The 24,662-nt window shown below is 39.8% G+C and overlaps 1 protein-coding gene across 5 annotated transcripts in view; it reads right to left on the bottom strand.

Moving 5' to 3' along the window:
* Window positions 1–24,273, bottom strand: part of STAT4 (signal transducer and activator of transcription 4) — a 92,887-nt gene extending 68,614 nt beyond the window's left edge. For 3 of the 5 annotated variants that reach the window (XM_060152418.1, XM_060152419.1, XM_060152417.1), the window contains exons 1-3: window positions 24,169–24,273; window positions 14,188–14,316; window positions 12,735–12,879 (exon numbers count right to left, since the gene is read on the bottom strand). In XM_060152418.1, coding sequence (XP_060008401.1) covers window positions 12,735–12,879; window positions 14,188–14,315 — 273 coding nt within the window. In that variant the 5' untranslated portion in view covers window position 14,316; window positions 24,169–24,273. The remainder of the gene's footprint in view (window positions 1–12,734; window positions 12,880–14,187; window positions 14,317–24,168) is intronic. The other 2 variants (XM_060152420.1, XM_060152421.1) reach the window with 2 other exon arrangements.
* Window positions 24,274–24,662: the final 389 nt, after the last annotated feature.

Raw genomic sequence — 24,662 nt, 5'->3', positions numbered from 1 at the left:
ATCCCTCCCCCCACCCCTCCCCCCCACCTGTAACTGTAAATTCATTCTCTAAACCTGTGAGTCTGTTTCTGTTTTGTAAATAAGTTCATTTGTATCATTTTTTTAGAAGTATTTGAACACAGCCTTCTCACTCACACAGCCTCACTGAAGCAAAAAGAGCAACTCCATTCTCCCAGCTCCATAATTTCTTAGTTAAGCATATACAGGCCTGAAATTGGATGGGCTGGTAAGTCCTGACCTCAGTAATACACCTCAACTGCTCCTGAAGTAGTTGTGCACACACTGGGCTCTCCCTTCTAGCTGGTGGTCATGTCTTGCCTCACGCTGTCAGGTTCATAAACAATGCCAACCCCAGAGGACAAGAAACTGGATGTGTCTCAGCTGAGGAAGGGTCAGGGCTCATAGGCAGATAGGAAATTAAAGAAAAGAAAAGCATTAGGACTCGGCATTTCACTACTGTGGGCCTGGGTTGGATCCCTGGTCGGGGGACTAATATCCCACAAGCCATGTGGCGAGGCCCAAAAAAAAAAAAAAAGTTAAAAAAAAAACAAAGAAAACCAAAACAGTTGTTGTGCCCTAGGACAACTTAATGTGACTTGCAATAAAGCAACCTAGGCAGTCTCACACCAGGACACACAGCTTCATAACAGGGGTCCTCTCTTTTCCCCCAGCCTAGCACATCTGTGCAGGTCATAGCCTGTCAACCATACTTCAAGACCTTGAAAGCTCTACTGTTTTGAAAACATCTGCATTGGTCTTGTGCTTAATGCTACTTTATCAGACTCCCCAAAAGCCTATGCAACATTTTTATTGTGTCTCATTAGGGTCCTTATTCATCTGCACACAATTGGACAGAATGATGCCCCCGCTGTAGCAAAATTGCAATAGCTTACAGCTCCATGTTTCCAATGAGGATCGTGGGCTACATTTAAGTATTTGGGGGTCCAGCCTGGTCCTTGGAAATAATGACTCCCTACCAATGCACAGTGAAGAATTCCTTAATAGATTAGGTATCATCTTATATACTTTATACCAGGACTATAGTAATCAATATATATCAATTCTTGGGGGTCCAAAAATGTACTCTGATTCTACATATTAGGTCCTTTGTTGTTTTCAAGCAGGGCTACGTGAAAAGGCCAGATAAGATTGTGTCTATTATATAGTAGTGCTTAATTCTTGCAGGAGTAAGGGATTAGTCAAATGGGATTAATGAACCTATGGTCATGGAACCTATGGTTCAAATGAACCTTATGATCATGAGAAAAACTTTGAATGATGTTGAATTGTCAGAAAAACTGCATTTACTTGGAATGTGCTCTGCTTATAACATGAAATACTTTGGGTAAAGGTCATGACTGACAGATGGAAATCTTGATGGCTCCTTCCATTGTTTCCAGTTCCCAACATGAGACAAACATCACATGTACCCTTTGTCCACTGATGTCGACAAGAGGGAAACAGTTTGATAATGCAATGCTTTTAGACCTACCATCTGGTAACCCCCTTCTCTACAGGATCCTACTGGCCACTACACTCCAACCTGGACTCATGCCCTGGTCAGCTGGTCTTGTTGGTATACAATTTACTTTGCAATATAAAGTTTAGATAAAGAAGAATCAGTTTAGTCATAATAAAAAAATAGCCTAATGAAAGTTGAGAAATGTTAAAAGTTGAGAAATGTTATTTCAGGTTAGAAAGAAATAACCCTGAGTACCATAGAAAATTATCTTCTAATAAAATAACTGTAGATTTACAAAAAAATTAGAAGAAATAACCTAAAAGAATTAGAAAAGCTTTTTTTTAAACACAACGCATTCAATTAAGACAAAGGTGGCATATTTTGGGAATGGTCCATAACGGTTAACTTTCTTGGCTAAAGCAGAACATCACTAAAGCCTAGCCACAGATTCAGCTCCAATGTAATTACTTGCAATGACTTAAATTTCCACCTGCTCTGGTAGATTATACACACCATGAAGTCAATACCCCCAACATCAGCCATGCTCCTGACAGACAACTTCCTCAATGCATATGCTTGTTGGATGGATGAATGAATGAATGAATAAAAGTAAACTTACTCAAACGTCTCACAAATGACAATGGATTTGAGGGAGATACTAAATAAATCCTTGGGAATCCATCATTTCCACTAGAAAAGCAACTCATTTATCCCCTCCATGTAAAGTGGCAAAAAATAATAAGATACATTATATGTGCTATCTACACACGATTTTTTTTTTGCATTGCTTTGGGCAAGGTGTCTCAACCTTGGCTCCACATTATAATCAACTGAGGAGCTTTTTTAAAAAATCCCAGTTGAAACAGAATCTCTGGGATGGAGCTGAGCATGGCTAATTTTTAAATGTGTTTCTGATGATTCTAATAAGCAGGCAATGTTGAGAATACTGACTGAGAGGCACTCTTTCCCAAACTTGTCTGATCATAAGAATCACCTGGGTTGCTCAGTCCACAATACCGCCCAGTCCCGAGTGGTATCAAGGGTTTTTAATCTTTGCCAGTTTGGAAGATATTGTAAAAAGTGACCTCTATTTTGTTTTGACAGAGAAGCACTCGTTTCCAATTCTTTAAGGCTGCCTGACTTCAATTTTCATCTTCTATAGAGATGCCATTGCTTCTAATTTAGTGTCAACACAAAAGTAATTTATTGCAGGATTATTTTCCAGGCTATCCTGGGGCATTTCTTCTTGTCCTGAAGTAATACTTCTACAACTTTCATTAGACTATATCTTTATTACTGTAAGTCGATTCTCATCTATCTAAGGTAATTGCAGCATGTGATTAAGTGTCAGGATGAGTTGTTCAGACACTAAGGGCTAGGGGAGTGCAGAGGAGGGAGAAATCAATGCGGATTTTAATGACATGGAGATAGGTCTTGGGCTGGTGAATGAATGCTGGGAGGAAAGGGGAATTGGGTCCTGGGCAGAGGGCCTGGCAAATCATGAGCAAAGCATCTATTCTAGGGATATGAAATACCCATAAACTAAATCCACCACTGCTCATTTCTTCTTCTGTTGCTTCTGCCTGGGATGCATCTCTCCTTTGTAAACTCTCTGAATCCTACCCCTCCTCTTCATAGTCCCAAACCACATCTTCAACCTGTTCGATCAGAATTGGAAGCGGGGGCTAGAAATCTACATTTTTAACAAGTTCCCCAAGGGATGTTTATAACGAAATGCTAACTTAGGGTGATGAATCTCTCTACAAAATTTAAGAGGAAGACAGATGGGACAGAATGTCTCCGAAAGAGAACCAGACGCAACAAACGAGCGCTTCTGTCGAAATCAATCAGAGGTACCATTTTTCATTATTCAAACTGGCAAAGATGAAAACACTTTGCACCACTCAGTGTTGATGGTGGAATGAGCTTTTACACGCTGCTGGTGGTAATGTGAATTGGTACATTACTAAAGGACAATTTGGCAATTCTTATCAAGAGCCTTGACATTTTTCATACCCTTTGACATAGTAATTCCACTTTTAGAAATTTATCCTAAGGCTGTGGTCTCCACCTTGGCAATTTATCAGAATCCCTTGTGAAGCTTTTATGAACTACACATTTCTGGGCCCCACTCCCTGGAGATTCTGATTCTGTAGATTTGGGGCAAGGTCTGGGAACAGGGGTTTTGAAAATACTGTTGTCATTTGGGCTTTTTTTTTTTTTAATTTCAGGTAATAAAAAAGTTAAAATTGCTGAAAGTTAAAAAAGTTTTAAAAAAGTTAAAAAAAAGTTTAAAAAGTTAAAAAAGTTTAAAAAGTTAAAATCCTTCCCCATCCTCCACTTCCTCCCCTCACTCCCTGTGGGTAATCACAGAGAACATGTTGTTCTGCATTTTTTCACTCTATAACATATATTATAGTTATTATTCTATTTCAGTATATTCAAATCTAATATTTTAATAGCTGTTTATGGATGTAAATAATTCAATTTATTTAACCATTGAGATCATTTAAAGATGGACATCTGAGATCATTTTCACGTTTTGTTATTATAAATAACAAAACAAAAAACATCATTGTATGGATATCCTTTTTACCTGTGTGAGAATTTCTGTAGGATAAACATCCAGAAATGGAATTCATGAGTTGCACTAAACTTTGATATTGACAAACTGCTTTCCAAAATGGTTTTACTAAATGTGGCAGACATACTTACCTGTCCCCTCAAATTCCTGCTTCCTCTGTGATAGGATGCAGTAAGTCCTTTGAGGTGGAAAGCGGCAGCCCATTCAGAGATTACACTGCCTAGCATTCCTTTCATGGTGTGGAAGGCTTGTAATTAGTTCTTGCTAATGGGATGCATACATAGTGTGTCATTACTAGGCCAAGGAATCTTAGATGCGGCTGTGACTTCATGCTCTTTCTCTAGCTCCTGTCTATCTCCAAAGACATCCCTTTGTGATAGCCAAGCCACACTGTGGAAGAAACTTGGATCCCTGAATTGCAATGAAAAGGAAAGCCACCCACTTTATCTACAGAGTAACCAATATTAAACTGTTATGTGCATGATAAATAAAATCCTATTGTCTGATAGTTTATTTAGTACAGTAACTAGTGTTATTCTCATTAATATCAGTTTACACTCATGTCAATAGTGGGTATATTAAAAACAACTCTATAAGCGATTTTGATGCATAGAGTTAAAACCCACCATTCTAACAGAATAATCATAAATATTAATGAAATTTTGACAATAGGTATGTGTTCTTCACTTGTTTATATTGGTAAAAAACAGGAACAAGTAATAAATGTCCAATTAATAGGTGAATACAAATGATGCTGAAAAAGAATATTTAATGGCATGGAATGCCATTCCATGGTTGGTTGGTGGCCTCTCCCGGCAGGGCTCGTGCCCCGGTCCGGAAAGATCCCACATGCCGTGGAGCAGCTGGGCCCGTGAGCCATGGCCGCTGAGCCTGCGCTCCGCAATGGGAGAGGCCACAACAGTGAGAGGCCTGCGTACCGCAAAAAAAAAAAAAAAAGAAAGAAAAAAAAAATCCATGTGATGAAACCAATATTCGATCAACAAATGTCTGTGAAGTAGGTACTTAGTATACCTACTAAGCAAATTATATGAGCCCTACTTTAAGAAATCCGAACTATCATTTGGAATTTAAAAACATGTGCACTATAGACAAAGTAATTGTTTCACAAAGAAGGAAAGGACAAATTGTTATAGACAAGTAATAAACTGTGAGAAAAAACTTAATAAGGAGGGAGTGCAATCTAGGTTTGGTTAAGATGAAGGCTTGGGTGAATATGCACAAAATGATCCATGAAGAAAGTTTCAGGTGGGTGGGATCTTGAGTTGATCACTCTGGACTTCTAGTTTAGTGCGATGTGCACAGGACAAGGATTGTGATGCACACCATCTACCTTCTGTTGGCTGTCCCAGATTATACAGCAAACAAAATCTTGACAGCTAACTCCATTTCATCTTAGATGGCATGACATGCAGGTCTCTTAGCCTTTGAAATATGAGCACTGTGATATTGGCATCAGGTAATTTTCTCAGAGGAAAACAGATTTTGGGGGTGTGTGCTGAGGACTTGGGGAAATAACTGTGGCCTGAAAATGACACACTGGCTGCCACCCATGTGCAGAAAATGACCTGAAAGATTGAACCCTCCATTCAGCTCTTTCAGAGTTAACACCGAGTGGCCACACCAGGCTCTGTTCAGGTTGGAGGCTGAGGTGGCGTCTCTTGCATGTAGTGCACAGAGAGGAAGGAAGAGGAGTGAACTGAGAAAGCAGCATGAATTAGAGGATACAATCTGGCAGATTCAGAGCTGCTCAGCAGTTAAAGCAACTTTTTTCTCCCCCATATCGCAAAATAGTGTCTCCTATTCTTCACTTTGTCATGTAAAAAATCTCATATCATGGGCCTCCCTGGTGGCGCAGTGGTTGAGAGTCCGCCTGCCGATGCAGAGGACACGGGTCCGTGCCCTAGTCTGGGAAGATCCCACATGACGCGGAGCGGCTGGGCCCGTGAGCCACGGCCGCTGAGCCTGCGCATCCGGAGCCTGTGCTCCACAACGGGAGAGGTCACAACAGTGAGAGGCCCGCACACCACACACACAAAAAAATCTCATATCACCTGATACTCAGAACCAACAATAGGATTTTTACAGACAGGACAGGAAGGAACCACTGTTTGCCCAACTTCTGAGGAGCTTTCAACTCCAACATGTATTTTTGTTCAGGCAAATCCAAACAACTCTGAGAAAGAGGCCATGGGGGTACAGAGAATAGAACATGCTAGGTGTGGGTTGCCCTTGCCCACTCCCCCTCACACACAGAGTCTAAAACTCTCACTAATAGACTCATTACCCTGGTGGGTGAAAAATGCTCTGTAGGTGGTGGGGTTACTAACCACAGACTTAACACCAAAACCCTGAACTCAGCCTTCTAACAAATGGAGTTTTTTTCTACTTTCAGACAAGTTTGCTGTTGCCTGTTTCCCCTTACTTCCCTAACAGTAATTTGTGAGGGATAGCCATAGAAGTTCCCATCAGTTAAAAACAAAAATGCAGGAGGTGTGAAATTTTTAGACTGTAAGCTTCATGATTTCCTCCAATTGTATTCCTAGTGCTTAAGATGTGACTGATAACATAAGAACTTATTAAATATTTGTTGACTAGATAATAAGATTGGTTACGTGATATTTACAAAAGACTCAGTATAAAGTGACAGACAAGGTATGAAAATGAAGAGATGGACTTATGTGCCTATTAGCAAATGGTAACAAAAAGAAAGCCACACAGTAAAATGCAAACTTAATAAATGGGTCAAAAAGGATATTTTACATTGATTTTTTAAAAGTTGCATTCACCAATATTATCTTGTACTTATGCTCCTCACAACATAGTAACAAATACACAAAGCAAAAACTTCTAGAAGCTTAGGAGAGTTGATAAACCCACAGTGATAGAAAAAGATTGACTTCAGTATGTTGCTTTAAAAAAAATCAATGGAATTTTCTAACAGATCTCCCTGATTGTTCCTTGACTAACTACAATTCATTTGTCAGAGTAAGCTTAAAAAACAGAAATCAGTTCATGTCACACCTCTGCTCAAACCTCTCAATGGTTTCCCATCACACTCAGTATAAGACTCAGATTCCTGACCAAGGCCCACAAGCTTCTATACAAGACAGCCCAGCTCACCTCTTTGATCTCATCACTTTGTTATTTCATGTTTTAGATACATCCTTGAAAAAACTACAGTTTGTCTTAGAATTGCTAAGTTTTGTCCACATAATGGATATTATTTTCTGATATCTTATTGGGTGCTTTCAATCTTTCATGCACTCTATTTTCACTTTTTGTAGTGATACTTTTGAAATTTTAGCAGGTGCGCTTAACATCTGTGTCTGATTCCCTTTCGTAGCTCCTTCTGTGAGCATATCTTTGTAGTGAACTTTTAATTTTGTATAATAATTGAGCTGGGTATAGAAGTCTAAGTTGATGGGTATTGTATTCCAGCTCGGTGAAGAGTTTATTCCACTCGTCTCTCACTTAATACTGTTTTAAATTTGGCTTTCAAATTTATCCCTCATTTTTACGTAGGTAATAGATTTGGATTCCCTTGCTACTTTTTGGACCTTTTCTTCCTCTCTGGTGTCCTGCAGTTTCTTTTTATTTATGATGCTTGGGGCCTGTATTTCTAGACTCTAAGAATATATGACAGCCACAAGGTCAGTTCCTACTCACAGTTCTGTTTTACAGTTAAAAATTTTTTTTGGTTCTATAACTTAAAATTTAGATGAGTGGTTACTGCAGGTGGGGAGAGAGCAGAGTGGAGATGGGGGTGGGGGCACAGGAGGCTACAAAGATACTGATAGCAACTGAGTATAAAATGTCAATAGCAGCTTGCCCTACTATCTGCATATATATATGTGTGTGTGTATATATATATATATATATATATATATATACACACACATATATTTATATATGTATGTTAGGAATGATGTTGATGAAATATTAATATGGTTATATCTGGGGAGTAGACTTTGGATTATTTCATATTTTCTTTGCATATTTTTGTATTGCTTCATATATATATATACACATATATTTATATATGTAAGTTAGGAATGATGTTCATGAAATATTAATATGGTTATATCTGGGGAATAGATTTTGGATTATTTCATATTTTCTTTGCATATTTTTGTATTGCTTCAATTTTTAAAGTTATGAATATGCACCATTTTAATTTTTTTAGTCATTCTGAGGGAGAAAGAGAGAGAAGGGTTGTTAGAGGCTGAATATTTGTGTCTCCCCAATTCATATGTTGAAATCCTAACCCCTGATGTGATGGTATTAGGAGGTGGAGCCTCTTATAAGTGATTAGGTCATAAGGGCAGAGCCCTCTTGAATGGGATTAGTGTTCTTTTAAAAGAGAACCTAGAGAGCTTCCCTGTGAGGTTACAGGGAAAAGACAGCCATCTATGAACCAGAAAGCTGAATCAGACATTGAATGCGCCAGCACTTTGACCTTGGGCTTCCTATCCAGAACTGTGAAAAATAAACGTCTTTTATTTAAAATCCACCCAATCAATTATACTTTTGTTATAGCATCCAGAACAGACTAAGACACAGACAGGAAGACGAATAAGGAAAATAGATTTTCACTAGAAAGTCCAAGAACAAAGATCCAGCAATCAAGCTCCAAGGTATTTACCCAAATATATTGAAAACTCGTACGCACACAAAAACCTACACAGAAATGTTAATATCAGCTTTGTTTATAAATCCCCAACACGGATAAACAAACTGTACTACTGACATAAAAAGGAATATCATTCAGCGCTAAAAAGAGCTATCACGCTACAAAAAGACATGGAGGAAACTTAAAAGCATATTACTAAGTGAGGAAAGCCAATCTGAAAAGTTTACATACTGTATGATTTCAACTATATGACATTCTGGAAAAGCTAAAACTATAGAGTAAAAAGATTAGTGGTTGCCAGGAGTTAGGGAGTGGGGGAGGGACGGACAAATGAATTGGTGGAGTAGAGGACATTTTTAGGGCAGTGAAACTGAAATGGTGGATACATGACATAACGCATTGTCAAAACCTATAGACTTGTACAACACGAAGAGTAAGCCCTAATGCAATCTTGGACTTTAAGTTAATAATAATGTACCACAATAGGTTCATCAGCTGAAACAAATGTACAAAACCAATGCCAGATAATAATATGGGAAACTGGGGAGAGGCAGGTGGAGAGGGAGAATATGGGAGCTTTCTGTACTTTCTGCTCAATTTTTCTGTGAACCTAAAGCTGCTCTAAAAAAATAAAGTCTATTGTTTTTTTTTAAAAAGTCCTAAGAACAGGGTGAAGCATTCTTGAAATATCTGGGACAGATATTTATTTTTAGCAAACCCTAATACAGTCCTTACCACATGCTTTACAATTTTTTTTAATGCTCCTAACATCCCTGTGGAGTAGGTACCATTGTGATTCCACTCACACCGCTGAGGAAACTGAGGCGAGAGAGTGTAAACATCTTGCCCTGAGCCACACAGCAAGGAAGTCACAGAGCCAGGATTCAACCCAACATAGTCCTTGCTCCTGGCCTTTACCTGAGGCTACCTCCCCTTAGAGGGACTAAGGCGACCTGGACATTAGTGTTCACTGCTTCTACCTCGGAGATTGCCTTGACTCTTGGTTCAATGGTTTTGTTTGTCTTTTATAACAAGCCATTCCAAATTCTTATCAGAAGTAGGTGGGATATAAATAGTAAATTTAAATATTGAAACTGGAGATCCCAGTTGCTCTGTCAAGACCTAAAATAAATTTACCTTATACCTGCTTAGCTCCCCTGATACAATACTGTTTGCTCTTTTACGCTATAATAGTTATGATGGATTGTATTTAAAATGCCAGAGGATGAAAATGTCCAAACCAGGTAAGAACAGTGTCACTATTCTTTCAGCAGGAGGTGTTTTTTTTCTTTTGAGGGGAGGGGGAATCTTGTTTTATCAAAAAGACTTGTCTTAACATAATTGGCAATGTTCTGAATCAATATAAATACCCAATAAGTATAGTTTATAAATCAAAGGAAAGAACAAATGTTTTTGTCCATTCAAAATATCCTAACCAGGGAATTCCCTGGCGGTCCAGTGGTTAGGACTCTGAGCTTCCACTGCAGGGGGCACGGGTTCAATTCCTGGTCGGGGAACTAAGATCCCACAAGCCTCACAGCACGGCCAAAAATAAATAAATAAAAATAAATACAAAATATCCTAACCAATCAAACTGTTTTGGGAGTCTCTAGTTCGTAGTAGAACCATGCTGGGTACTGGAGGGAAGAGGAAGGTCACAAAAGGAACTCAGACTTTTAACTTCAAAGAGCTTGTGACCTGCTTAGACACATCTAGCACAGATGAGATACTGCTTATCTTGCAGCCCATGCTCCGTGAGGAATGAGAATAAGGGGTAAAGCACCGGTGAAGGCTCCCTTACTGCTCTGGGACCTCCATAGCTCCTCTAGGGATGAATGGGAGCTGGACTGGAGGAAGAGAGATGGCAGAGCATTCCTGGCCATGAGACTGTCATGGACAAAGGCCCAGAGTCATTCAAGAGTGAGCTGGTTGTGCTCAGGAACAAGGAGTAGATCTATTTTTCTGGGGCAGGAATGTTGAGGAGCTTGGGGCAGTTTATTGGAAAAGGTCGACAGAGACAAGATGCTGGAAGGCCCATGACCTAAGCAGAGACATTTGTGCTTGAACTGAAATGTGACTGGGAATTACCGCCGGTTCTTAGGCTCCCTCACAATCTTATCTCCACTCAGAAAAATGATGGGCTGGACACTTACCCTTGATTTACAGAGAAGATCCTGCTACTTTCCCTATCAACAAAAACGTCTGTTTTTTGAAAGCCTATTTTTTTTTTGCCAAAATAAAAGCTTCAGTCTTTCTTACAATCCCAAAAGGTAGATAATAATCATCCTCATTTACATGAAAAGATATAGGAATTTAGAAAAATTAAGTGACTTGCCCAAGGCCACATTTTGAGAATCAGAATTTCCAAAGACCATGCACCACCTATTTTACCCACCCATGTCCCTCTAGCAAAGACCAAGGGCCAGCAACCTTTCCTATAAATGGCCAGATAACTATGCTTAATACAGACATACAGGCGCACGCGCGCACACACACACACACAATACACATATACACATTTTTATTTTAGGCTTTGGAGCCATACAGTCTCTGTCACAACTACTCAACGGTACCACTGCAGTGCAAAAGCAGCCGGAGTCAATACGTGACTGACTAACCAAGCTGCATTCCACTAAAATACAGAAATTTGAATTTCCTATAATTTTCATGCCACTTATTTATTTTACTTTTATTCTTTTTCAACCACTTAATGTAAAAGCCATTCTCAGTCGTGGACCGTACAAGAACAGGCAGCGACCACATTTGACTTGCGGGTGGCAGTATGCCAAACCCCTGTTTTAGGTTTATTGATTAGAGCACTGACTAACGAAGCCAAGGTTAAATGTCTTACCTCTGGAACAGATAGTTTGCTTTACACTGTGAAAAATCCCGTTTTGTTGGCAACAAGTTCATTTCCTACCCCCAGCCAAGTGTCTTGCAAATTTGTAGGGGATTACAAGGGCAAAGGTAACAGTAAAACAGCAATGAAAAAAATCCAATCCAAACAACAATAAAACAATAACAACAATTAAAAACAACAATCCAAACAACAATAAAAAATTAATACCTATGTCCCTCTCACAAGTGTTAGTAACATCAAGCACATTTCTATTATATTCTAGGAAAATTTTTGTAAAAATGCATTAATTGTAAGCTTGAGATTCTAAAGAAGCCTCACTGAGAAACGACATATGTATATTTCATGTTCTCTAATACGTTGTATAGGCACTCAGTAAATATTAGAGCTGTCCATGTTCAGAGTTTGTTTCATAAGCATCTCTGGGTTTAGGTCATTATTAGTCTGCCCTTAATTCTTTAGATCTCTGTTTCACTTACTTCATTCATTCATCCCTTTAATCAATGAATATTACACACCTACTATATATCCAGCTGTGTGGTGGGCACTGGGAATTCAAAGCTGAATATAACGTCCTTGCCTCAAGTAACCCACAATTTGAGGGAGAAGAAAAACATAGAAATAACACTAATGTAGAATATACTAAATGCTATGGTACAGATGTGTTGGAGGTGTTATGGGAACACAGAGAAATGGGCTTTGCCTGGGTGAACTTTTGGAATAGGAAGCTACAGGGCACCACAGAATGCTTCTGAAGGAGGTGAAGTTTGAGCCAAATCTGGAAGGACACATACAACCATAATGCCTCCATCTATGAATGAGAACAATACCAACTCTAAATTGTTACATAAGAGACAAAGGCAAGGGAGGATGGAGAGATAGCCATGAACCTAGCATCTTTCAAATACCTGTTCCACATTCTCAATTTGATCATACCTAGTAAGCAGTCACATGTAAATCACATACCCTCCCACTTGTAGTGTATTTTAGATTCAAAAGTTGGTGCAAAACAAACATTGGGTAATGAAATAAAATTGAGCACAAAATTTAAAATAGTAAGAGAATTCAGCTTTTTCCCTCTTAAATCTGGTTTGGAACTAAGATGAGGCTACATTTTTGTTTTTGTTAAATTTAGGACTTGTAAATCCAAATATTTTTAAAAAGTAGAATGAATTCTTACCTGAAGGACTTTCCTAATTCTTTTTAGGTTGTGTATTAAAAGCAGATTTTTCTCTTTGGAAACGCGACCTAACTGTTCATCCAGTTGTATTAACAAGTTTTGAAGAAGAATTGTTGCCATGGATTCATTGTTAGATGCTGCCTCCCTAAAAAACAAAAGTGCTATTACACAGCAGGAAACAACTTAGTAAAATGTCTACTTTTTTTTTTAACCATAATCATTTTAAAGTGATAAATATACCCCGCAGTGATAAGCATTTACTGGTTTTTAAAAATTAAATTGTACACATGAAAGTATATTCAACATCACTAATCGTTAGGGAAATGCAAATCAAACCATAAGATACCACTTCACACCTATTAGGATGGCTATTATTGAAAACACAAAATAAGTTTTGGTGAGGATGTAAAACTGGAACCCTTATATATTGCTGGTGGCAATGGAAAATGGTACAGCCACTGTATAAGACAGTATGGAGATTCCTCAAATTAAAAACAAAAAATTATATACAATTTCGCTTCTGGGTAGATACTTAAAAGAATTGAAAGCAGGGACCTGAGTAGATACTTGACATCAACATTTATATCAGCTTTATTCACAATAGCTGAAAGGTGGAAACAACTCAGATGTCCACTGAAGGATGGATGAATAAATAAAATGTAGTAGATACATACAATAGAATATTATTCAGTCTTAAAAAGGAAGGAAATTCTGATACACGCTGCTCATATGAATGAACCTTGAAAGAATGTGCTAAGTAAAATGTCAGTCACAAAATAACGAATATTGTGTGATTACACTTGCATGAAGTACCTGGACTAGTTGAATTCAGAGACAGAAAACAGAATAATGGTTGCCAGGGGCCGGGGTGGAGAGAATGAGGAATTATTATTTAATAAGTACACAGTTTCAGTTTGGGAAGATGAAAAAGTTCTGGAGATGCATACACAACAGTGTGAATATACTTAATGACACTAAACTGTATACCTAACAAATGGCTAAAATGGTAAATTTTATGTTATGTATATTTTATCAAAAGAAAAATTTAAAGACAACTATTTAAAGCAAAATATGTTTTTAATTGTACAAGGTGAAAAGAGCTTTAAAAAACGTTTGTAAAACATGTTAAGAAAAATATTTATATTGAGTCTATGATAGAGAATTGATATAAACAAGAGATTTACTTCTTGTCTTTTTAATACTCAGAAATCGTTGGAGTTTAGCTTATTAAAAAACAAAGCACTAGAACCATTTTTTCATCTACAGTGGATGAAACCAGAAAGGACGATTCTCCTCCATTAAGGAAGCTTTCCAAATCCTCAAGGAAAGTTCTTTACCTGATAAGAATGTATCAACTGAATCAAAAGTGGACCATAGAATAAATCCACGTGGATAGAGCATAAAGCATTTGTGCATCAACCTCTAGGGAAAATACAATAATGTTTGATCCTACCAGTCTTGATTTTCAATCCACTGGGCCAACAGATGCCGAATTTCCATAGGAAAGTTGTCATCATAGAATTGATCAACTTGCTCCAAAAATTTTATTTCTAACTGTTGGACTTGATTCCACTGAGTCATACTACAAAGAAGAGGGAAAATTAGAGTTTAAAAATAATGTTAATTAATAACTATGGTACATGTTTTCTTGGATTTCGGACAAAGACAATGTTGTCCATCAAGTAACCGGACAAAAAAAATTTCTCTTATAGAGTTTTAGGCAGAAACTTGCTGAGGTAGAATCCAGGGCCTAAGCATTTTAAAGCCTAGTTATTCAGAAGCCAGGTAGGGGCTAAATCCACTTCAGTTTTAGTCAGAAACTGGGTGAGGCAGAATCCAGGGCCTAAGCATTTTAAAGCCTAGTTATTCAAGAGGGGGGCTTCCGGGAAGATGGCGGAAGAGTAAAACGCGGAGATCACCTTCCTCCCCACAGATCACCAGAAATACATCTACACGGGGAACAACTCCTACAGAACACCTACTGAACGCTGGCAGAAGACCTCAGACATCCCAAAAGGCAAGAAACTCCCCACGTACCTGGGTAGGGCAAAAGAAAAAAGAAAAAACAGAGACAAAAGAATAGGGACGGGACCTGCACCAGTGGGAGGGAGCTGTGAAGGAGGAACTGTTTCCACACACTAGGAAGCCCCTTCATGGGCGGAGACTGCGGGTGGCGGAGGGGGAAAGCTTCGGAACCGCGGAAGAGAGCACAGGGATGCGGAGGGCAAAGTGGAGAGATTCCCGCACAGAGGATCAGGGCTGACCGGCACTCACCAGCCTGAGAGGCTTGTCTGCTCACCCGCCGGGGCGGGCGGGGCTGCGAGCTGAGGCTCGGGCTTCGGTCGGAGCACAGGGAGAGGATTGGGGTTGGCGGCGTGAACACACCCTGCAAGCGGTTAGTGCGCCACGGCTGGCCGGGAGGGAGTCCAGGGAAGTCTGGACCTGCCGAAGAGGCAAGAGACTTTTTCTTGCCTCTTTGTTTCCTGGTGCGCAAGGAGAGGGGATTAAGAGCGCTGCTTAAAGGAGCTCCAGAGACGGGCGCAAGCCGCGGCTAAAAGTGCGGACCCCAGAGACGGGCATGAGATGCTAAGGCTGCTGCTGCCGCCACCAAGAAGCCTGTGTGCGAGCACAGGTCACTCTCCACACCCCCCTTCCGGGGAGCCTGTGCAGCCCGCCACTGCCGGGGTCCCGGGATCCAGGGTCAACTCCTCCGGGAGAACGCACGGCACGCCTCAGGCTGGTGCAACGTCACGCCGGCCTCTGCCGCCGCAGGCTCGCCCCACACTCCGTGCCCCTCCCTCCCCCCGGCCTGAGTGAGCCAGAGCCCCCGAATCAGCGGCTCCTTTAACCTCGTCCTGTCTGAGCGAAGAACAGACGCCCTCCGGCGACCTACATGCAGAGGCGGGGCCAAATCCAAAGCTGAGCCCCTGGGAGCTGTGAGAACAAAGAAGAGAAAGGGAAATCTCTCCAGCAGCCTCAGGAGCAGCGGATTAAAGCTCCACAATCAACTTGATGTCTGTGGAATATATGAATAGACAACGAATCATCCCAAATTGAGGAGGTGGGCTTTGAGAGCAAGATCTATGATTTTTTTTCCCCTTTTCCTCTTTTTGTGAGTGTGTATGTGTATGCATCTGTGTCAGATTTTGTCTGTATAGCTTTGCTTCCACCATTTGTCCTAGGGTTCTATCCGTCCATTTTTTTTCTTAATAGTTACTTTTTTATTTTAATAACTTTATTTTATCTTACTTTATTTTATTTTACCTTATCTTCTTTCTTTCTTTTTTTCCTTCCTTCCCTCCTTCCTTCCTTTGTTCCTCCCTCCCTCCCTCCCTCCCTTCTTTCTTTCTTTCTACTTCTTTCTTTCTACTTTTTCTCCCTTTTATTCTGAGCCGTGTGGATGAGCGGCTCTTCATGCTGCAGTCAGGAGTCAGTGCTGTGCCTCTGAGGTGGGAGAGCCAACTTCAGGACACTGGTCCACAAGAGACCTCCCAGCTCCACATAATATCAAACGCTGAAAATCCCCCAGAGATCTCCATCTCAACACCAGCACCCAGCTTCACTCAACGACCAGCAAGCTACAGTGCTGGACATCCTATGCCAAACAACTAGCAAGACAGGAACACAACCCCACCCATTAGCAGAGAGGCTGCCTAAAATCATGATAAGTCCACAGACACGCCAAAACACACTACCAGACATGGACCTGCCCACCAGAAAGACAAGATTCAGCCTCATCCACCAGAACACAGGCACTAGTTCCCTCCACCAGGAAGCCTACACAACCCACTGAACCAACCTTAGCCACTGGGGACAGACACCAAAAACAACGGGAACTATGAACCTGCAGCCTGCGAAAAGGAGACCCCAAACACAGTAAGATAAGCAAAATGAGAAGACAGAAAAACACACAGCAGATGAAGGAGCAAGATAAAAACACACCAGACCTAACAAATGAAGAGGAAATAGGCAGTCTACCTGAAAAAGAATTCAGAATAATGATAGTTATTAAATAAAGATGATCCAAAATCTGGGAAATAGAATGGACAAAATGCAAGAAACATTTAACAAGGACCTAGAAGAACTAAAGATGAAACAAACAACGATGAACAACACAATAAATGAAATTAAAAATACTCTAGATGGGATCAATAGCAGAGTAACTGAGGCAGAAGAATGGATAAGTGACCTGGAAGATAAAATAGTGGAAATAACTACTGCAGAACAGAATAAAGAAAAAAGAATGAAAAGAACTGAGGACAGTCTCAGAGACTTCTGGGACAACATTAAACGCACCAACATTCGAATTATAGGGGTTCCAGAGGAAGAAGAGAAAAAGAAAGGGACTGTGAAAATATTTGAAGAGATTATAGCTGAAAACTTCCCTAATATGGGAAAGGAAATAGTTATTCAAGTCCAGGAAGCACAGAGAGTCCCATACAGGATAAATCCAAGGAGAAATACGCCAAGACACATATTACTCAAACTGTCAAAAATTAAATACAAAGAAAGCATATTAAAAGCAGCAAGGGAACAACAACAAATAACACACAAGGGAATCCCCATAAGGTTAACAGCTGATCTTTCAGCAGAAACTCTGCAAGGCAGAAGGGACTGGCAGGACATATTTAAAGTGATGAAGGAGAAAAACCTGCAACCAAGATTACTCTATCCAGCAAGGATCTCATTCAGATTTGATGGAGAAATTAAAACCTTTACAGACAAGCAAAAGCTGAGAGAGTTCAGCACCACCAAACCAGCTTTACAACAACTGCTAAATGGACTTCTCTAGGCAAGAAACACAAGATAAGGAAAAGATCTACAATAACAAACCCAAAACAATTAAGAAAATGGGAATAGGAACATACATATCGATAATTACCTTAAATGTAAATGGACTAAATGCTCCCACCAAAAGACACAGATTGGCTGAATGGATACAAAAACAAGACCCGTATATTTGATGTCTACAAGAGACCCACTTCAGACCTAGAGACACATACAGACTGAAAGTAAGGGGATGGAAAAAGATATTTCATGCAAATGGAAACCAAAAGAAAGCTGGAGTAGCAATTCTCATATCAGACAAAATAGACTTTAAAAAAAAGAATGTTATAAGAGACAAGGAAGGACACTACATAATGATCAAGGGATCGATGCAAGAAGAAGATATAACAATTGTAAATATTTATGCACCCAACGTAGGAGCCCCTCAATACATAAGGCAAATACTAACAGCCATAAAAGGGGAAATCGACAGTAACACATTCATAGTAGGGGACTTTAACACCCCACTTTCACCAATGGACAGATCATCCAAAATGAAAATAAATAAGGAAACACAAGCTTTAAATGATACATTAAACAAGATGGACTTAATTGATATTTATAGGACATTCCATCCAAAAACAACAGAATATATGTTTTTCTCAAGTGCTCATGGAACATTTTCCAGGATAGATCATATCTTGGGTCACAAGTCAAGCCTTGGTAAATTTAAGAAAATTGAAATTGTTTCAATTATCTTTTCCGACCACAACGCTATGAGACTAGATATCAATTACAGGAAAAGATCTGTAAAAAATACAAACACATGGAGGCTAAACAATACACTATTTAATAACGAAGTGATCACTGAAGAAATCAAAGAGGAAATTAAAAAATACCTAGAAACAAATGACAATGGAGACACGACGACCCAAAATCTATGGGATGCAGTAAAAGCAGTTCTAAGAGTGAAGTTTATAGCAATACAATCCTACCTTAAGAAACAGGAAACATCTCGAATAAACAACCTAACCTTGCACCTAAAGCAATTAGAAAGAACAAAAAACCCCCAAAGTTAGCAGAAGGAAAGAAATCATAAAAATCAGATCAGAAATAAATGATAAAGAAATGAAGGAAATGATAGCAAAGATCAATAAAACTAAAAGCTGGTTCTTTGAGAAGATAAACAAAATTGATAAACCATTAGCCAGACTCATCAAGAAAAAAAGGGAGAAGACTCAAATCAATAGAATTAGAAATGAAAAAGGAGAAGTAACAACTGACACTGCAGAAATACAAAAGATCATGAGAGATTACTACAAGCAACTGTATGCCATTAAAATGGACAACCTGGAAGAAATGGACAAATTCTTAGAAATGCACAACCTGCCAAGACTGAATCAGGAAGAAACAGAAAATATGAACAGACCAATCACAAGCACTGAAATTGAAACTGTGATTAAAAATCTTCCAACAAACAAAAGCCCAGGACCAGATGGCTTCACAGGCGAATTCTATCAAACATTTAGAGAAGAGCTAACACCTGTCCTTCTAAAACTCTTCCAAAATATAGCAGAGGGAGAAACACTGCCAAACTCATTCTACGAAGCCACCATCACCTTGATACCAAAACCAGACAAGGACGTCACAAAGAAAGAAAAACTACAGGCCAATATCACTGATGAACATAGATGCAAAAATCCTCAACAAAATACTAGCAAACAGAATCCAACAGCACATTAAAAGGATCGTACACCATGATCAAGTGGGGTTTATTCCAGGAATGCAAGGATTCTTCAATATACACAAAACAATCAATGTGATAAACCATATTAACAAATTGAAGGAGAAAAACCATGTGATCATCTCAATAGATGCAGAGAAAGCTTTCGACAAAATTCAACACCAATTTATGATGAAAACCCTCCAGAAAGTAGGCATAGAGGGAACTTTCCTCAACATAATAAAGGCCATATATGAGAAACCCACAGCCAACATCATCCTCAATGGTGAAAAACTGAAAGCATTTCCACTAAGATCAGGAACAAGACAAGGTTGCCCACTCTCACCACTCTTATTCAACATAGTTTTGGAAGTTTTAGCCACAGCAATCAGAGAAGAAAAGGAAATAAAGGGAATCCAAATCAGAAAAGAAGAAGTAAAGCTGTCACTGTTTGCAGATGACATGATACTATACATAGAGAATCCTAAAGATGCTACCAGAAAACTACTAGAGCTAATCAATGAATTTGGTAAAGGTAGCAGGATACAAAATTAATGCATAGAAATCTCTGGCATTCCTATACACTAATGATGAAAAATCTGAAAGTGAAATCAAGAAAACACTCCCATTTACCATTGCAATAAAAAGAATAAAATATCTAGGAATAAACCTACCTAAGGAGACAAAAGACCTGTATGCAGAAAATTATAAGACACTGATGAAAGAAATTAAAGATGATACAAATAGATGGAGAGATATACCATGTTCTTGGATTGGAAGAATCAACATTGTGAAAATGACTCTACTACCCAAAGCAATCTACAGATTCAATGCAATCCCTATCAAACTACCACTGGTATTTTTCACAGAACTAGAACAAAAAATTTCACAATTTGTATGGAAACAAAAAAGACCCCAAATAGCCAAAGCAATCTTGAGAATGAAAAACGGAGCTGGAGGAATCAGGCTCCCTGACTTCAGACTATACTACAAAGCTTCAGTAATCAAGACAGTATGGTACTGGCACAAAAACAGAAAGATAGATCAATGGAACAGGATAGAAAGCCCAGAGATAAATCCACACACAAATGGTCACCTTATCTTTGATAAAGGAGGCAGGAATGTACAGTGGAGAAAGGACAGCACCTCTTCAATAAGTGGTGCTGGGAAAACTGGACAGGTACATGTAAAAGTATGAGATTAGATCACTCCCTAACACCATACACAAAAATAAGCTCATAATGGATTAAAGGCCTAAATGTAAGGCCAGAAACTATCAAACTCTTAGAGGAAAACATAGGCAGACCACTCTATGACATAAATCACAGCAAGATCCTTTCTGACCCACCTCCCAGAGAAATGGAAATAAAAACAAAAATAAACAAATGGGACCTAAAGAAACTTCAAAGCTTTTGCACAGCAAAGGAAACCATAAATAAGACCAAAAGACAACCCTCAGAATGGGAGAAAATATTTGCAAATGAAGCAACTGACAAAGGATTAATTTCCAAAATTTATAAGCAGCTCATGCAGCTCAATAACAAAAAAAACAACCCAATCCAAAAATGGGCAGAAGACCTAAATAGACATTTCTCCAAAGAAGATATACAGACTGCCAACAAACACATGAAAGAATGCTCAACTTCATTAATCATTAGAGAAATGCAAATCAAAACTACAATGGGATATCATCTCACACCAGTCAGAATGGCCATCATCAAAAAATCTAGAAGCTAACACACCATTGTAAAGCAATTGTACCCCAATAAAGATGTTAAAAAAAAATCTAGAAACAATAAATGCTGGAGAGGGTGTGGAGAAAAGGGAACACTTGCACTGTTGGTGGCAATGTAAATTGATACAGTCACTGTGGAGAACAGTATGGAGGTTCCTTAAAAAACTACAAATAGAACTACCATATGACCCAGCAATCCCACTACTGGGCATATACCCTGAGAAAACCATAATTCAAAAAGAGTCATGTACCAAAATGTTCATTGCAGCTCTATTTACAATAGCCCGGAGATGGAAACAACCTAAGTGTCCATCATCGCATGAATGGATAAAGAAGATGTGGCACATATATACAATGGAATATTACTCAGCCATAAAAAGAAACGAAATTGAGCTATTTGTAATGAGGTGGATAGACCTAGAGTCTGTCATACAGAGAGAAGTAAGTCAGAAAGAGAAAGACAAATACCGTATGCTAACACATATATATGGAATTTAAGAAAAAAAATGTCATGAAGAACCTAGGGGTAAGACAGGAATGAAGACACAGACCTACTAGAGAATGGACTCGAGGATATGGGGAGGGGGAAGGGTAAGCTGTGACAAAGTGAGAGAGAGGCATGGACATATATACACTACCAAACGTAAGGTAGATAGCTAGTGGGAAGCAGCCGCATAGCACAGGGAGATCAGCTTGGTGCTTTGTGACCGCCTGGAGGGGTGGGATAGGGTGGGTGGGAGGGAGGGAGACGCGAGAGGGAAGAGATATGGGAACATATGTATATGTATAACTGATTCACTTTGTTATAAAGCAGAAAGTAACACACCATTGTAAAGCAATTATACTCCAATAAAGATGTAAAAAGAAAATTCTCTTATAGTCACCCAATTAAAGAAAACAGAAATGCTAAAACATTTTCAATCCGAAGATAATGTAATTCTGAGCTTTTTCCTACGTCATCACTAGTGAAGGAAACAGGATTCTTTCTCGGCCCCCAAGCCACATCCTTCTTTGTTCTAACAGAACTCTGGTTCTGCCTTCTCTAGAAAGCTTTCACTCCCACTCAACACCCCTCACCCTACCCCACACCTGTGTACACAGATTTGGGTTCTCAACAAGCTCCTTCCCTATCTCTTGCTGCCTCTACACTATTAGGCTTTGAGCAACTTGAAGGCAAATAACATACTCAACTATATGTCCTAAGAGCCTCTTAAGGCTTTATATGTGAGGAGCACCCAATAAAAGCTTCTTTTATATAAAACTGCCTAATCCTTTTTTCTTTATTTCAGATTTGTCTGGCTTCTGGAGTCAGCCTTATGTTCCAAGTCTTCTAGTCTAATTCAGACTTATCTTTATGAAGAGTTTCATGTATACACTTTCGTGGGCTCTAAATTTTTCAGTTCAAAATACCTCTGGACAAATAAATATTTTTCTTTCTCTCTGTAATGATCCGCTATGGCTAGGCAAAGCTTTTAAAGTCTACTTTTAATTAGTCTCTGATGTGCATCAGACAGTAGTTAAACCCTCAAGATACTTAAGAAGAAACCACACTTGATACATAGTTAGCAGCCTGTCATAAAACGAAAGTATGTGTTTCCCCAACATAACCCTACTCTGTCCAGTTTAGAAGCTTTAGACATATTTCTTAACTCAGGGAAATTAATATGACATCTCTCCTTGAAATTACCGTATTTTACTTTTTTCAAAGTCAAATTTTTTATTGTTTTGTCAGTAATTCTAGATTAAACTGAAAAAACTTTTATGTGATCAATCACGATAGTATTTCAACCTATCTTGTAGGTAAGTTAAGATTTACTTTTGCCTACAGAACATCATGATAATAAATTTCATATACATATTCCTCAGGTTTCAAATGGAACCATTTGGGGGCACCTTTTCCCTGATCTAAATGTATTAGAAAAAGATTATTGCCAATGTTTTGCTTAAAGAAAGCAACTGGAAAAAGAAATGTTTCACTTTCCTATCACTTTATACTTACACATAAAATCCTAGGTGTGTTGTAAGTGCTCAATAAGTGCTCATTAAGAGAAGAATGAGTGGCACTCCTGATGCTATGAATACGTGGATAGTATTACCCCAGCTTTAAAATGTAAAAAATCTGAGGGACACATAGGCGAAACGGCTCTTGCCCAAGATGCACGGCTCCTCAGGATCAACCTGAGGTCTCCTGACACCAGACATGGTCGTCTTTCTAGACTCTGGGTGTAACCATATTCCACCCAAAATTGGAACATTTGTTCCCATGTTACTATTGCCATTGCCCTGCTCTATCAATTTATTCTAGTTAATGACAAGAGAACAGGTGCTGAAAATAGCCTTATAATTGCAATTGCTACTATTGTTAAACCCTTGGTATGATTTGGACGAAAATTTGTTTTCTAACTAACAATTAACTGGACTGAACCCATCCTGAAGTTAGAGAGATCACTCCTAGGACCTGAGTCCATCCTCCAGAGAGCTGAACTCAAGGCTGAAAAGGGAAAAGATAGGTTCACAGTCTTAGGACATTCTTTTCTGTTGCAGCTTCTAGAAATGCCTTTAAAGGATTCTAAAAACGTCTTTCACTCTCTACGGGCTAATTCTCCCATCCTAAGAAAATTATGGAGCATTTCTTTTGAAAACTGAGTGCCTGCCTAGTCTCTTTGAATGCCTGGTCCTAGAAGATCCCTATAAACGGGCATTTTGTCCCACCGCCTGGCAGCTAATGGTGCCGCTTTAGTTGTGAGGTGAGCCGCAGCATGCAAAGGAGGAGACCTGCCCTAAAATATCACTGCTCTCCTCAAAGCCTCAATCACTAGCTACCTCAGCTGCGGGGCTGTCTGCTGAAACCGAGGCACGCAATCTAATGTCAGACATTACAGTTGAGAGAAGTCGGCTAAGAAAGTGAAGGGGGCGCCCACTCCGCCCTTCGCAAGGACACACCTCCGCAGCAGCCGCAACGGTCCCACCCACCGTTCACATTCTCGGGGGCAGAGCGCCCGCGTCTCCCCGAGAGACCCGCCACGGCGCACCTTTGAAACGTGGAGTCGATCGCTTCTCTTTAAAACTACCCATCCTCAGCTAGGTTAACGTGAAGTAACTGTCAAAACAGCAAGGGAACAGCTAAGGCTCCGCAGCGTCCTGCAGAAGCATTTCCTGGCCTGCGCTGCTCCGGAGAAGCAACGCCAAGGTGTGGTCTGCCTCCTTACCTGGCTCTCTCAGCCCGGGTCCCAGGCGGTGCTCAAGTCCAAAGTCGGAATCGCCCTTCAAGTTCCCCAGAACCCAGCCGCTGACACCATCGTCAGTAGGGGATTTGCATTTCTCCTCCCACTTGAGGCTTTCCTGTGCGTCAGCGTTAAGAGTCTCTGGGACTTTACTTGGGTCGTTCCCACCCACTCTCTCTTCTAGAAAAGCTGAAGACCAGAAACAGTCTGGCTGAAGCCGCTTCGCAGGGCGCCCTTTCCGCATCCCCATCAATCACTCCGGCCACTGCCTGTGGCCCGTGGGTGTCAGGAGGAGGGGCGTGGGAGGGGGGGTCACACACAGTCATTTTCTTCTGGTTTCCCCGGACCATCGGAGACCCCCTGAAAACTTACTTGCCTGGAGCTACATTCCTGGCTTCCCAGCCTCCTCCTTACAGACTCCACTCATCTTGGTAAGAGCCAGCCCCTGGGATGAAAGGGGTACCTCGCCAGGATGAAAA

The sequence above is a fragment of the Lagenorhynchus albirostris genome, chromosome 6, assembly GCF_949774975.1.
Source record: "Lagenorhynchus albirostris chromosome 6, mLagAlb1.1, whole genome shotgun sequence".
NCBI lineage: Eukaryota > Metazoa > Chordata > Mammalia > Artiodactyla > Delphinidae > Lagenorhynchus > Lagenorhynchus albirostris.
This window is presented reverse-complemented; position numbering and strand designations above follow the sequence as displayed.